We start from the raw sequence: 15620 nt of genomic DNA, 5'->3' as shown, positions 1-15620 counted from the left end.
GCTTTACGAATTTGGTAATGAAAAGTCAAATTTGGTAATGAAAGTTGAGGAGATTGGTAATGTGACCATTGCGATCTGGCAACTCTGTTTCTCCGACATCAACAGTTACTCCCTAACTTCGATTGTGAATAAGATTCGTATTGCACTGGAAGCCACACGTGCTCGTTTTTTGTGAATAAACAGTGAATATACTGTACTGCAATACCTCGCCTCTAGACCACATGGGAATATACAGTGTTGTGCAATGTTAAGAAATTTGAACTTTGAGTGCAAAGGATCAACTGTGGAGTGCAAATTGGCAGTTTATCTGGCGGTTAGAACTGCAGTGGTGCAGTTAAGAACAATGTGCAGTGTTAAACAATTATAACTCACAGTGCAAAGAATTAAGTGCAGCACAACACTGGATTACTGTAGGCTACATGCTTCAAGAGCATTTTCACCACTCCCAAAACCTTAGAAAGGCAGCCACAAACATGATGTAAGTACCCTGGCTGAGGTACAGTCACTTCTAATTCCTCATTCTTTGGTTCCTTTTCATGTCCATTATTGGTGTGAACAGGGTCTTAAATAGGTGCTATGCATGTCCGGTAGGGAGATATTTAGGTGGCTTTCAAAGTTAGGCTGGGTTAGGGTCTGTAAGTACCAGTCCAGGAGGCTGGTGCCGACTATCCGGACAGGACCACTTTCCGGACGTGCCTTTGGCTCTATTACGTCGGATAGTGGAGGGATTACTATATCTATCTATCTATATATATATATATATATATATATATATACATTCATACATACATACTGTATATATACAGTCTGTCCTTGTCTAACGGGTATTTATATATGCACTCAACCCCCTGCTATCACGCCGAATTGGTCACAGGAAACGCGCATGATAGCTGAATGCGTGATAGCTGAACTGAACAATCAATGGGAAAATGTCTAATTGGTTTTTCGGTGGCCCATTTTTCTAACTTTTAACCACTTTATCCCTACGATTTCCTCCCAGTCTCTCCTCTAACATGAAATAAAAATTATTATATTAATAATAACAGTATAATGAATAACTAAACAACATAAAAGGCCATCAAACTTTTATAAGGATTACGGCTTGGGTGGTTTGATGGGTTCCGAGCCTTGGGAGTGGCTTAGTTGCCGCCAGATCTCTTTGGCTGTCTCCGTTTCTTTAGTGTCCACAGCTAAAGGGGGTATCACATGGTACATTATATCAGGAATGGCTGAGGAACATTTAAGTGGAACAAAACTTGGACACTATCACACACGTTCATCACACTGTTGTCAGAGCCCCGTCTCAGTTGTAAACACGTGATTACTTTATCGACATCAGTTTTTTCGGCATAAGAAATAACTCTTTTGAAGGGTTTCAAAATGACTGATATTTATTCTAAAATACAATATTAATAAGTATTCAGTGTTAGGCTAAATTTCAATGCTGTAGTATGATATATTCTGTCGAGCCGAATGGGTTTTGGTCACTGTTTTGCCCTTCATGTTCTCGGCAGGAATTCGTTCAGATGCATTCCAAATGCCCGTGTTATAGTCGGGAATTTTACCTCGTTACCGTTCCGATTAACCATCGTATCCTCGGCAAACCTCGTATGAAGTGCTGTGTGAATAAGTTTCGCTTAGCCTGTCTTCAAACTCAACACGTGATACCGGTCTTGGGGTGCGTGATAGCATGTATGGTTGTGCATTTGATGTGTGCGTGATAGCTGAATGTGTGATAGCAGGGGGTTGAGTGTATATATATATATATATATATATATATATATATATATATACATACATATATATATATGTATCCTGATCATCATCATCATCATCATCATCATCATTAGCCTTTTGAGTATCCACTGCAGGACCAGCCTATCCTGACCGAAGTTGGGACGATACAGCCAATGTATCTCTACGAAGTGGCTTAGGCTGCCTGGTAGAGATTGTATGTAGGGTGAGAAGTGCTTGTAAGTGTAATTGTAGTGTTGTAGTGGCTTTGGATGTTGTGTAGTCTGTGAACCAAGAGTAATCGGCCCACGCAAGCTGACTGGGTGCAAGCATACTTTATTGTAAGCGACACTGGTTCAACCACAGCACCTCTTGTGTTTGCCAATACAGTATGTGGCCAGGTGAACACTCCTAAAATTTATTACCCTGGCGGGGCGCGAACCCTGGCTCACCCGTTTACGAATCGCGCACTCTACCACTGTACCACAGAGGCTGCTATATCTATGTAATCCCTCTAATATCCGAACGCCCAATATCCGAACATCTCCACTAACCGGACATAATCGTCCCGGGATCCAATATTCCCAAGATGGTCAAAAAAAAAAAAAAAAAAAAAAAAAATCCCGCCCGTAATTTGAACTTGGCGCGGGGGGTGTGGGACAGCTTTGTTGTGGCGCGTCATTCCTCCGACGTCCACTAGAGCACCCCTGCATCCTCCCCACTTTCCGTCTGTCTCTCGTCGCAAGTGCACACTCGTCGTCATGGCTGCTCACTTGCTCGCTTTTGTGGTGGTGCCTTACCTGCTGCAGGCACTCCTGCTGCTCTCGTGCCTCTCCTTCGTGTGTGTGATGATGGCCCCGCCGCTTGCCAACTGGTGGACGGGAGTTCGCGCCTCGCTCAGGTTGGGAAAAGTTTCACTGACAAAGTGGGTGGTTACTGTCCCCCTTGAGCAAGGGGACGAGTGTGTGCGTGTGTGAAGGTCACGGCCTTGCCCTTAGATCGGACTATATGAGCTCTCAGCTCCCTTCCAGGAGGGTAAAAAGCTGACAATCACGACCATCAAGTGATCCTGACCGACCCGGTGAATTACACATACAGGGTGTCCCCACTGTAACGATGAGATGCGTTTGGGAAAACCTGTCGTTGAGCCGGGGTTCAATGTTGTTAAACGAGGACATGTGTTTGGTAACCTTGGGATTACCCCCCCCCCCTGAACCATGGGATTATCCCCCCCAACCAAGTCCAAAACCTCCCTAAATGAGTCCAGAAACAAATTTCTTGCTCAACTGAACCCCCAAATAGCTTTAAAACAAGATAAATTAAGCCTAAAAGCAGTTTGTAACTCATCTAAATCCAAAAACAAAATCTGAAAATCAAAAATAAGTTTAGAAAAAATCAAACTTGGTAAACCATTCCCAAAAATGACCATGTACACCCCATCTATGACTAAAATACATTAATCTAAGTCTAGGAACAGTTTATAAATCAACCTTAGTCCAAAATATCAAAATTGGGTAAAAAACAAAACCCATCAGATAATGAGGGACTGGCCATTGATGGGTGGGGAAGGGTGTTGATTTTTTCACATTGCTAAGGCGGGGTATCGTATAGTGGGGAATGCCTTTATTTATTGCATTAAAATGCATTTCTCCTGTTGATGCCTGCATAGTAGGGTTTCATTGAATGATTGATAAAATTTTAAGTGCTGTTATGTGTGTTCCAACAGGGCTTACAAGTCTGAGTACCGCAAGAAGTTCCGTCCATTCTCCCAGTACCAGTATGTGGACGGTAAATTTCATAAGGTGAAAGGCGAGGAATCAGCTGCAGGTGGTAGTGAGTCTCCTAACAACTGGTATAAGGAAGTCATTGAGCTGCGCCGCCAAGCTGGCCAGTATCGGGTATGTTGCTAACAGAACCTGTTCAGTTATCAGTATGGAGGTTTAATCAATAATTTTTCTAATTGTAATCTTTTTTGTAGTTACACACTGTGTATCTTACCACACCGAACAGTACTATATCAGGTGTTTTTGAACTGTAGCTATTCCTTATTGATATGCAGTTTTCCCACAGATGACAGATTTTCATATGTAGTTGTAGTGGACATGCCATTTTACTGCCCTTTGCTGAACCACCTTGCCTAACAGAACTCTTTGACCATATTACTGAAACAAAGATACAGTAAGCACACTAGTACAGCTTATTTCAGAATACTGTACAGTGTTAAGTTAAACAGCAGTTGGCAGTCATATCCTGTACCGTAGTGTTATATGCCAGTTTAAAAATTATAGCACTTTACAAATGTCTTTTCGCCACAATCTTACACTGTGTAGATATATGATATTTTAATAGTTCTCCCATTCATGAAAATGTAGTCAGTTTTAAAGGCACTACACAATCTGTAATTATGAAGCTGTATGGTATGTGACGTTCTATACAGTCAAACAGCATCTGCAGATAATCTACAAGAAATAGCTTTCTTTTCTAATCTGGTTTATTAAATAAATTACTTTCATTTCACAACAATTGTCTTATCACCATCACCTCAGTCATAATTCCTCTGCATAAAATAGTGCTGACATTTCTTAAATTGGTGGTTAATATACCAGTTTCAGTACTGTATATTTCTCGGCAGTTCTTGAAACAGTGGAGCCTTCCTCCAACCATCTTGATATATAATAATTGAGAAAGATGTTTACTTAAATACTGTAGTAGTAATGAGCTTTGATTGATATACTGATAGTTCATAGTATATTAATTGCAAGTTGTAGCCATTCACAGGCCATATAAGCAGGATTTTTAAAGCAACTCACTAGCTTTACATAAGAAAAGCTCTCAATTGTTGTTAAGGATAGAGCACGAGTTCATTCTAATATTACAAATACCTTGTCAAGATTGACTGTTCTGAGAGCACTCTGATTGGACACATTGTTGTCTTGAAACTCTGACAGTCATGTATGATGGATGATTGCAAGGAAGATGAGTGTCTGATTATATTAAATGCAAATGTGCCATTTTTTAAGGTTTATGCTGAGTGATGTGGGGACAAGTTGCATGATTAAGAGTATAGGTATACACTACTACTCTTTTCTTTCTTTTTTTCCCTTTCTGTGTAAGCTCACTTATTTGGATTAGAGGTGAAGTCCATAACCTTCAGTATATAAATATAATGACCTTCCTGTGGCAACTGGGTGCTTTACTATATCACCTATTAATGATCCAGGCACTTCATTCATTGAACTAGCCTTACCATAATCAGAATTAACGTAGTGAATCCTCTCCCTTTTTTTTTTTCCTTGCTTTTTCTGGTTTATTTATATTCAGCTGTTGAAAGCCCTTTTGTAGCAGAGGGTTAAAAAAGAATACTATATATCTAACCTCTCCCGTTTGAAAATGAGTGTCATAACCTAAATAAAATAGTCAGTCTATACCAGGAATAAGATAAAAATGCCATGCTCAGGCTGAAGGAGTTTAAGTAGTTCTGTATTGTGTTGTAGTGTACTGTATGTCATAGAAGTTAATTTATGAAGAGTTAAATGGTGTGTCTGTTTGTAGTGTAATTTATCTTGTGGTAAGGATGGTGAGATGCAGATTACAAGAATGCATGATAAAAATGTTAAGATATGAATATAATGAGTAGCTCTACTGCTGGTACAAAATTGGTTACTCAGTGGACTCAGAATAGCCTCTATCTGATAGGTGAGTTTTCACAACATATTTCTTTTGTAAACTACTAGGAACTCCAGCCATACACAAAATATTTTCTGTTTTGCCAAGGGCGCACAGCATTGAATTTTGATAATTTTTTACTGCATATCTGGATTCCAAATCTATAAGACTCTCTTTTTCATCGTGGTTTTTAGCTTATATTAATGGCCAAATCATATCAGCTTACACTGGGAATTTATTTACATAAAGTATAGGGTGGTATTTGGAAGGTGTCTCATGGTAGGTAATTGTTACTTCCCACAGTGCATCATCACAGTCAGGAAACATGTAGTCATGAGATTATTGGTGATTGTTTCATGTAGTTATTATATGAGTCAGACATGTGATCAAATTCAGTTTAGATTCTGTTGTATAATAACAGGATACAGAGGAAAACTTTTTCAAAAGTAACTTGTGAAAACGGAAAAATAGGATCTAAGAACTTAAAGCATTTAAAAGCTTATGAGTACAGTGTAATGCAGGTATTGTACATCTCAAAGATTTTCCTTCAGTAATGAGCTACATTACTTCTGTAGGTTTAGTCATGAAAACTCATTATTACATTAAAGATTGAAGTTACATATGTGCAGGAACGCTGCATGGAAATAATAAACAGTAGAGTTGTGAATATGCCATCGCAGGAAAAATTCTTCTACATTAACATTTGCTGTATTATAGTAAGAAAATGGAAATAGGGTAGAAACTCAACACCCTGTACAGTACAGTCTTTTTAGATGTACAGAAAAAGAAATTACATTATACCATGCTAGCTTGGAGAAAGATTATAAAATGCCTTTTAATAGTTGTGGCATGGGATGAAGTTCCTGATACAGTAATCTCTTAAGTTGTATAACTAAACGATGTACTAGTCTCTCTCTCTCTCTCTCTCTCTCTCTCTCTCTCTCTTTCTTACCGTAGCATGAGGCAGAAATTGTACCAATGAAATGGTATAGTGATGTAAGCCAAATCCAGTTATTTCTGGGTGAGATAAAGGGGAGATATTGTCTGTTTTAATCTGTGATAGATGAAGGTGGCGGTGAAATACAGACTTCCAAAGGAAATGCAAGAGGTTTATGAGAACACACTGATATTTATCAAACACTTTCAAATGGGTTTGTAATCCACCAGTCACAATATATTCTTGCATCAGAGTGTGGCTGATATTCCCTGAAATACCTCCATCCCACAGCATATGGTGTCACTTGTTCTTCTACTCACTTTGAGCTTATTGTGGTATGCCATATTATTTTTACACTTCTTGTTGCATTTGAAATCCTTAATCAGTAAGTGAAATCAGCCTGCTTCTCACGTTAGAGTGTATAGTAAGCGATAATATAGAGTGAAGACACATTCCATATATGTAAGTTGCTTATAAAATCATTATTATTAACTTGGAGCATGCTTTGTGCTTCATAGCTTACAAGTTTGAGCATACAGTACTACCCATAGACTTATTTATAGAAGACACTTTGGCTCACTTGCCATGGGAGCAAATTAATGGGTTTCTCCTGAGTTGCAGAGTGCTTGCTGTATGGTGGGATAAAAATCCAGTGTCTTGTACCCTGAGATAGACTTATTTAGGTCACTTGCATTTAATTCCCCTATGATAACATCATTATTCAGGTCGAGAGATACCTCTGTCACCAAAATGGTTAAGTATAATACCCATTAAATCTTTCTGGAAGATGTCATCTTTTGTTTGTGCATCATATTCCTACCACCACCATGTGGCCTGTTGCCCTTGTTAGATAGGATCGTATACCACTTCCAGTGGAACCTCACCATCTGTTTTAATAGTCTTTCAGTTGTCTTAATTACCAACAGAAATGATAAATAATAAAAATTAAGTTTCTTAAAATCTATTATTTTTCTTGGACAAATTCAAAGGCATCTGAGATTTTTTTTTTATCTACACAAGCCACTGTTGAATCAACCATTTCCTCACAGGTTCTCCATTCAGAATTTGAAGAAAAAAATGCAGAATGTCAGTTACACTTGAACAGGAGGCCAGTTATAAATTTTAGGGACAGTGGACCCAAAGCCACCAAACTTTACTATCTTTGAGTCATTTCAGTTGCTGTGGTGATACAGCAGTCTATTTCACGTGTCTACTTGAATGGCCAGCTATAGAAATGAGTAATCATTTCCCCTTTAGCTCACAGGGAAACATTTAGTATGTTGCTTTTGCCGTTATACCCCTACATATGTCGTCATGCTTACTCTTTGGAACCTAAAGAGGTTGTGTAGCAATTTTCATGTTTGTATTATTACCCAATTTACTTTTTATTTCTTTACAAAAAGATAATTGATGGTAACTAGCAGCTTGGTAGAAGGGACTAGCAGCACTAAGTTGTTACATTTAGCCTCTTGAGTAATGAGTATACCATTGCTGACTTTGTGTTGTACTGATAAAGTTGTCAGATCTTGATTTAGTTCTTTTGTCACCTTCTGTCGCAGTTAATGGATTCCAAGCATCTTATATCCTTTGCTGTGTATTATACAAATATTTTCTAAAATCTTTGTTAGGCAGTGTTGTAGTGACATTTTACTGATTCCAAACAGGTTTGCTACCTTGCAGTCTCCAAGATGCTTTGTATGACAGTATCAAATAGTGTTACAGTAGATGCATGCCTTTCATTCCCTGTAGCATGAGCATACTTTTAAAGCACTGACATTATATGTCATGTCTTCCCAGAATGTCAAATACAGCATTGAAATACACCAGGGTACCATCATCATCATCATCATCATCATCATAAGGTAGAGAAAAAATATATGTAGAAGGATTATCAATAGCATCCAGTGAAAAGTGCCATGCACTGTTTGGTTCACCTCTCATATCATCATCATCATCATCATCATCGTCGTCATCGTCATAGTCATCATCATCGTCATCATTGGGTTTTGGAAAAAATATAAGTAGAAGAATTGTCACAAGCATCCAGTGAAAAGTGCCAAGCACTGTTTGGTTCACTTCTCAGACCTTTGAAATTTCAGGTCCATCTTGCATGCAAAAGCCATCCACACAAGTTTTCTTGTGTATTTCTTAATAAACTTCACCGATGCATGTGGAATAGAACTATTCCATCCACTGCCAAGTAAAAAAAAAAAAAAAGTGGAACCATTGTCATATGCATACCAGTGCATAGACTATCCATCCATATCTGTTGTCATTTTTATATAAGTAGAAGAAATATCAATAGCACCCAGTGAAAAGTGCCATGCACTGTTTCGTACATCTCTCAAATCATCATCATCATCATCATAGGGTAGGGGAAAAAAAAACATAGGTAGAAGAATTGTCACAAGCATCCAGTGAAAAGTGCAGTGCATTGTTTGGTTCACCTCTGACTTTTGAAATTTTAGCTCCATCTCACATGCAAAAGCCATCCACATAAGTTTTCTTGTGTGTTTCATTTTCTAAAGAAGCTTCACTGATGCATGTGGGATAGAACCATTCCATCCACTGCCAAGTAAAAAAAAAAAAATGGAATCTTTGTCATATGAATAACTATACATAGACCATCCCACCATACATGTTGTCATATTTTTCCCCAAGCTTCCACGCTTTAACTTTGTCACACCTTCATTGATCATATCCAGTCATTTTCTTCTTCATCCATTCCTGATCCTGCCTTGAAATGTTTCATGTGTACCCTTTCCATATTCCTCTGTATATGATCATGTTGCTCAGGTGCTGGGGCCGTCTGGACATGAACTCATTGGACTGCATGCCGATACTTTTCCTGCAGTCCACCATCCTCATACTGAGGGATGGGGAAAGAGTGGATTAGTGTTTATATAACTGTCAGCAGGGCCACTGAGTTATACTAGTGCCACCACATGCAGGCATCATCTCCACACCTCTGTATAATTATACTATCTAGTACACAATAACATGAATGGTGAACCATTGATTGACCATAAGTTTGGGTGAGGTTTTTTTTTTTTTTTTTTTTTTTTTTTTTTTTTTTAGTGCATCAAGGAAGGAGTTACAGCAAATGATTGTTGAAATAAATAAAGTCTGAAAGTTGGCATAAAGATGAATTTGAAGAAAGTAACATTCAGTAGACATCTTAAACAAGGACAAATTAAAAGTATATTTAATAAATGCCTTTTTTTGTATGCCAAATTCAGCTAATGACAACAAAATCCAGTCATCTAAATTGGAAAAGGATAGAATATTTTTGGTAGACAGATATCATCTTGAAGAACAAGTTTCTTTTATCTCAGAAATATATAGCTACTGTACAATGACCCCTGAGGAAGCATGGACTCATTACACAATGTTTCTCAATGCACCACAGTTATAAGCTATAACAGGAACACTGTATTCTTGGAAAAAGTATTCTGAGTGCACGGATTCTTATTAATTTCGCTTGTATTTATTGCTTTAATTCTCTTTAAGATCACTGCCTAAAGTCTGCTTTGCCTCTGTAGAGTGAGGGCCCTCACAAACATCAATAACTACTCATGCACACACTGTATCAACCCCAAACATTTTGAAACATGAAACAGTTATTACTGTACTTTAATGAAACAAGGACCCATCACACATCCTTCGTCATACAGACCCACAACATCATAGCATGCCATCCAAGAAAACTGAATTGCCTTAGTCTCATCAAAGTCACATTTCATATCGTTGCTCCTTCACAACACGGATTTAAAGCAGTACACTCTACAGCTACCATTGTACCTTACCTCACACAGCAAGTATCTGACAGCATCAACTCTGCAACATCCGCATAGTGCACCCTTGTTACAACCGTAGGCATTATTTGTTGTTGCTGATCAGCCCCAGTCTGGCTGGCTGAGCATACCCATCTACCACTGGCAAGCACCCACCCCTGTAAGACCATCCCATGCAGTGAACCGATGATCCCATGTGGTTGACAGTGCCTTGCTGTGGTGAGACGAGAAAAAATGTGGAGGTTTGGCTCCTGCATGGATGCTGCATCGAGTCTCCACCCAGTTAACAGGGCACCATAGTTGGCTCCACATCACCCCATTATTTAGCTGTATGGTTACCACTCAGCATTGTACGTGGTTTCCAGTGTTACAGGAAACATTAGGTTTGTCATTCAGTGAAGAGCCATCTTGACTGGAAAGAAGAGTATTAAAAAGTGACAGGAAGGAATTAAAGAAATAGGAAGAGAGTAGGGCAGACACAGAAATAGAATGATAAAGGTGAAGGAGAAGTAGGCAGCACCACATTAATAGAGGGGATGATGGTCACCACCACCTACCACTAGACATTAATAAAGCCTTTGGTTCCTTCCCCATTGCAAACTAATCAACAAGATTTACAATACAAACATGGAGAACAACATCAATGCTGATTTGTCAGCTATTTATCATATAGAGAAGCTCATGTTAATTCCCTAGGATAAGTCATCATGAACAGAAAATTTCTGTTCACTGTTCTCCTACCCATATACTTCAGTCTATACACACATGATATTCCCACAGGCTAACCACCCACAAACAACGCCTCATTTGCAGATGACAGCACCATAACAACCACACACCACAGCACAGACACCTTGCACACTGCAGCAGGACCAACTCAACACACTACAGACCTTGATCAGGGACAACAGGTTGATGATCTATCCACCCAGATCCATCACCCCATTCGTTACAAGTAGTGAGCAAGAACACAGGTACTGTCCTGACATCACACAACAGTATGCCATAGACATCCAGTGGTGAACTGAAAACAATATTTTTTTGATCAGTGATGTCCTGTGCATCTCTGACATGGGCTCATATCCAATCTAAAACTTACAACAATGCACCCCCACACAATGCGAATTCACACAGTGCGAATCATCTACAATGCGAGGTCAGCCCAGAAAATGCTTATTTCTATCAAATGCGAAATCTCTGAATCGAACTTCCCAACATGTGAATCAGCTGTATGATTCCAAGGCTAAAATGGACTTTCCACCATTACTACGGGTGTCGGGCTGGACAATGTGAGTCAATCACACGATGGCAGGTGGCTGGCAATGAGCCAGATGCAAAATTGCGGATGGCTGGCCAACTATCTGCACGCCATCTACCAACTTTCCTGGGCAAACAGAGACTTCTCCATATTGCCACGAGAAAACATGTTGTACCTCGCATCCTGTGGTCTGTTTTAGCATCGTAGCAATATCCACCTGTTTATCATGGTCTTAGCTGTTGACTTTGAAGGCTTTTGTGGCACCTCCAGGAGACCACAGGAGTGACAGTGAGAGTAACAACAGGGTGCCCTGCCCTGCGGGGCAAGAGTAAATGCCCCGAGCCTCAGATACCCACCCCCTCCCTTCTTAACAAGCCCAGAAGTCACTTAAATAAAGTTACATGGTGTTCTGTTTGTCATTTTATTTGTTGGTCCAACTAGAAGTACTATTTGACAAAGTATTAGGAGGGTAGAGTAGGCAGGAAGGGGACTTGAAGACTAAGCCCTGGGTGGGCTGTCCACCATATACCATTTATTCCATAAGTTCTTTGGTTCACACAATGCGAAATTGTAGAATGCAGGGGTTTCTGCCGCCCATAAACTCGCATTGTGTGTGGGTGCACTGTACTTCATCTTGTAAACTGTGTAGAACAACTTCCTATTTATCACCACTGGCAGCACCAAAGCCATTCCACCACCTCGCTATGAAAGGCACACAATTCTATGCAGCAGTCTGTGCCATTACACAATATCCTTGTCATTACATAACAGAGACACACAGCACACCTAATCACATGAAGCTGTCACCACACAAATGTTTTCAGAGCCACTACAATATCCCTCCTCCAGACATTCCAGCACTAGCAGTGAAGAAACACCTACATCCTAACTTCACGTTCAGGGCGGTACAACACCTTGATCAGAACACTGCACTACAAGCCTCCCTCATGACATCCATCCATCAGAATTGTCCTTAAATAGAGATGATTAAGTTCACTTACCTAAGCCTGGGTAATTATGCCCAGCTTGTATAATAGAGCCATATACCATTGCACACATAATAGAACACTGCACAGCATATGGCATATTTAGATGCAGACACAACAGTGTGGTGTGGGGAACCTATGGGACAACCCCATAAACACAGTTGCTTACCCACAACTGATGAGTTTGCTTAATCAGACACCCAGAGGCTGAGCAACAATAACAACAACCTCCGTATAGTGGGTTGTGTTCTTAGGAAGCATATCTCTAATCTGTTTGAAGTTATGGAGAGTTTTTATAAGGCAAGTTGTGGTCAGTCCAGAAGTTTGGCTGGTACATTAGATTTATTATAATGGGTTAAAGGGACCCATATCCAGTACACAACCTTTGTATGTATGAAAGCATAGGTTAACACCTTACCTGCACAAACAGAAGGGTCATTGTGTGGTAACCCTGTGTCTTTTGCAGGGGTTATGATACATAGACACCTGTGAGAAATCAGTGTCCATGAGGTAATGAAAAATGGTTCCTCAGAAAGGTCTCTTACAACCATAATTTAACTATGTAATGGCCTTAAAAAAAAAAAAAAAAAAAAAAAAAAAAAAAAAAATTATTGTCCCAAAACATCACCCAACATAGGAGTCTACTTGTATAAAGTGTATTATGAGATGTTTTACCAGCATAGCTTGTTATTGCAAAATACACTTAAACAAGAAGGCACAGAAAACCTGTCCTTGGCAGTCATCTGGTCCCTGGCAGGATATCTAGTCAAAGATGTCACACATCAGAGTTGGAGGAAATCCAGTGAAAATTGACGATTTTATGCCCATTTGAAATTTTAGGCATGACCCACCTGACATTGATCCCCCTACCGCTATCTGGAGGGTGACCTCCCTGATGTAATGAGGCATGTTATAGGATGCAGATTTGAAAGATTCGCTTGTAGATTTTGGTTTCATGCCGATATGACGAGTTTGAAAGGATCTATCTATCTATCTATCTGTCTACAGTATCTATTGCCAGACACCTTAATCCCATACGAGTTGGCTACAAACAAGTCGCCTCCACATCGCCCTGTCCCCTGCTTTTTCACTGCCCTGCTCCCAACTCACCCCCCCCCCCCATCTCTGATGTACCTCTCCACTCCATCCCTCCATCTCATCCTTAGTCTCCCCCTCCCCCTCTCCCCCTCCACCTCACTCACATACACTCTCCTCATCAGTCTCTCACTCTCCATCCTCTCCACATGGCTAAACCACCTCAGTTTGTTTCTCCTAACGCTTCCTATCACATCCACATGCACACCACAACACTCCTTCACATCCTCATTTGTCAGTCTGTGTCTCCATGTGACTCAACATGCTCCTGTCAAATAACTAATTTCCACAGCTCTCACTCTTGACTCCTGTCCCTCCAACAGCATCCAAGCTTCACTTCCATATGTCAGAGTTGGTATCACAATACTGTACTGTCATGTAATAATTTTTTCACTTCCATGCTCACTTCCCTGTTTCTTATCACTGCTTTCAAGGAACCAGCAACCTTGCTTGATGTACCCTTTCAAGTACTTCACCCTCCAAACTTCCAGCCTTGCTCATCACACTACCCAAGTACTGTACTTAAACGTACTTAGATTCTCCATCTCATCATCATCCAGCCTCACTGTAAATTCAGTGACTTCATTTTTCTTGAAGACCATAACTTTACTCTTCCCTACATTCACCTTTAGATTCCGTTTCTTACATACTCTCCCAGACTCATCCACTGAGCCTTGCAGCTCCCATTCGTCTTCACTTAAAAACTCTGTATCATCTGCAAACAACAATACAGGGAGTTTCCAAACACTGCCCTCTCTCATTAGGGCCACTCCAACATCCACTACTCTACCTTGTATCTCTTTTATAACCCCATCCATGTACATATTGAACAACCATGGAGACATAACACATCCCTGTTTCAACCCAACCTTCAGATAGAAAAATTCACTCAGTTCACTATCGACACGCACTGCAGCCATAGCACCTTCATACATACTCTTTACAGCATTCAACTAATTCCCATCTGCTCCATATATTCTTAAATAATCTCCACAGTCTATGTCTATTCACCCTGTCATATGCTTTCTCCAAATCCAAGAAGGCTGCATACAGTTTCTTTCCCTTCTCTAGAAACTTTTCCACTAAAGATCTAAGAATGAATATCTGATCTACACAACCTCTTCCTTCCTAAAACCTCCGTGTTATTCTCCAACTAATTCCTCCGTTATTTCCCTACGTCAGTAAGTATCCTGGCATATACTTTTCCTATTACACTAAAAAAACAGTTGCCCCTATGATTACCACACACTTCTTTTTCTCCATTTCTTTTGTACAAGGGAATAATTATACCTGACTTCCAGTCTTCCAGGATGCTACCTTCCTCCCAGGCCAATCTGCACATCTTCCACATCCATTCTAATATTATCTCTTCCCCATGCTTCAGCATTTCACCACACACTCCATCAATTCCTGGGGCTTTTTCCATTTTGACTTTCTTCATTGCTTCCACAACTTCCATCCTACTGATTTCTTTCTGTCTTCTCACCTCCCTCCTTCTCCCAGCCATTCCCCAACTACTTATACTCGCATTACTTTCATTCTCTATGTTCAACAATTCCTTAAAGTGTTCTCTCCATCTGCTCACTTTCTCTCCCTTCTCCACCAGTAATCTACCATTTTTATCTTTCACTCCCCAACTAACTTCATTACCACCATGTCTAGCTCTTTTTACCTCTTTCCAGAACATTTTCTTATAGTCCCTCCACTGTACACTCAAATTCCTTCCAAATTTCTCATCCACTTGCTTCTTACTCTCTCTTACTAATCTTTTCACCTCTCTTCCTTTCTACATAAAACTCTCTCATCCGTCTCTTAACTTCTTCCACGCCCCTATTTCTCATCCGTTCATTGTATGTTTTCTTCTTTTCTCTCACAGCCTTTCTCACCTCTTCATTCCACCATGCTGTTCCTTGCACCCCCTTTTGTCTTCTCTTCACCTCACACACCACCTCACATGTTGTACATATTTCTTCTTTGAATATCTTGGACACACCTTCCACATCCCCAATCTGCTCCAATTCATATTTACCCAATCGTTCCTCCACATCTCTCTTACATTGTGCCTTTTTCTCATCCTCTTGTAACATTTCCACTCTCCTTGAATTTGCTCCTTCCTCTTGTCCTTCCTTCTTCAATTTCACCTTTTTACC

At 40.0% G+C, this 15620-nt stretch overlaps 1 protein-coding gene across 14 annotated transcripts in view; it reads left to right on the top strand.

The window, feature by feature from the left end:
- Positions 1-15620, top strand: part of LOC145393515 (uncharacterized) — a 1158665-nt gene that overhangs the window by 1035119 nt on the left and 107926 nt on the right. For all 14 annotated transcript variants that reach the window (XM_080267654.1, XM_080267659.1, XM_080267660.1 and 11 more), the window contains one exon: positions 3461-3632. In XM_080267654.1, the coding sequence (XP_080123780.1) occupies positions 3461-3632 (172 nt within the window). The remainder of the gene's footprint in view (positions 1-3460; positions 3633-15620) is intronic.

This window comes from Coenobita brevimanus, chromosome 24 (genome assembly GCF_032717465.1).
Source record: "Coenobita brevimanus isolate Jiangsu-jjx chromosome 24, ASM3271746v2, whole genome shotgun sequence".
NCBI classification, from domain to species: Eukaryota; Metazoa; Arthropoda; class Malacostraca; order Decapoda; family Coenobitidae; genus Coenobita; species Coenobita brevimanus.
Note: the sequence above shows the minus strand (reverse complement) of the source record. Positions and strands in the feature narration are given on the sequence as shown.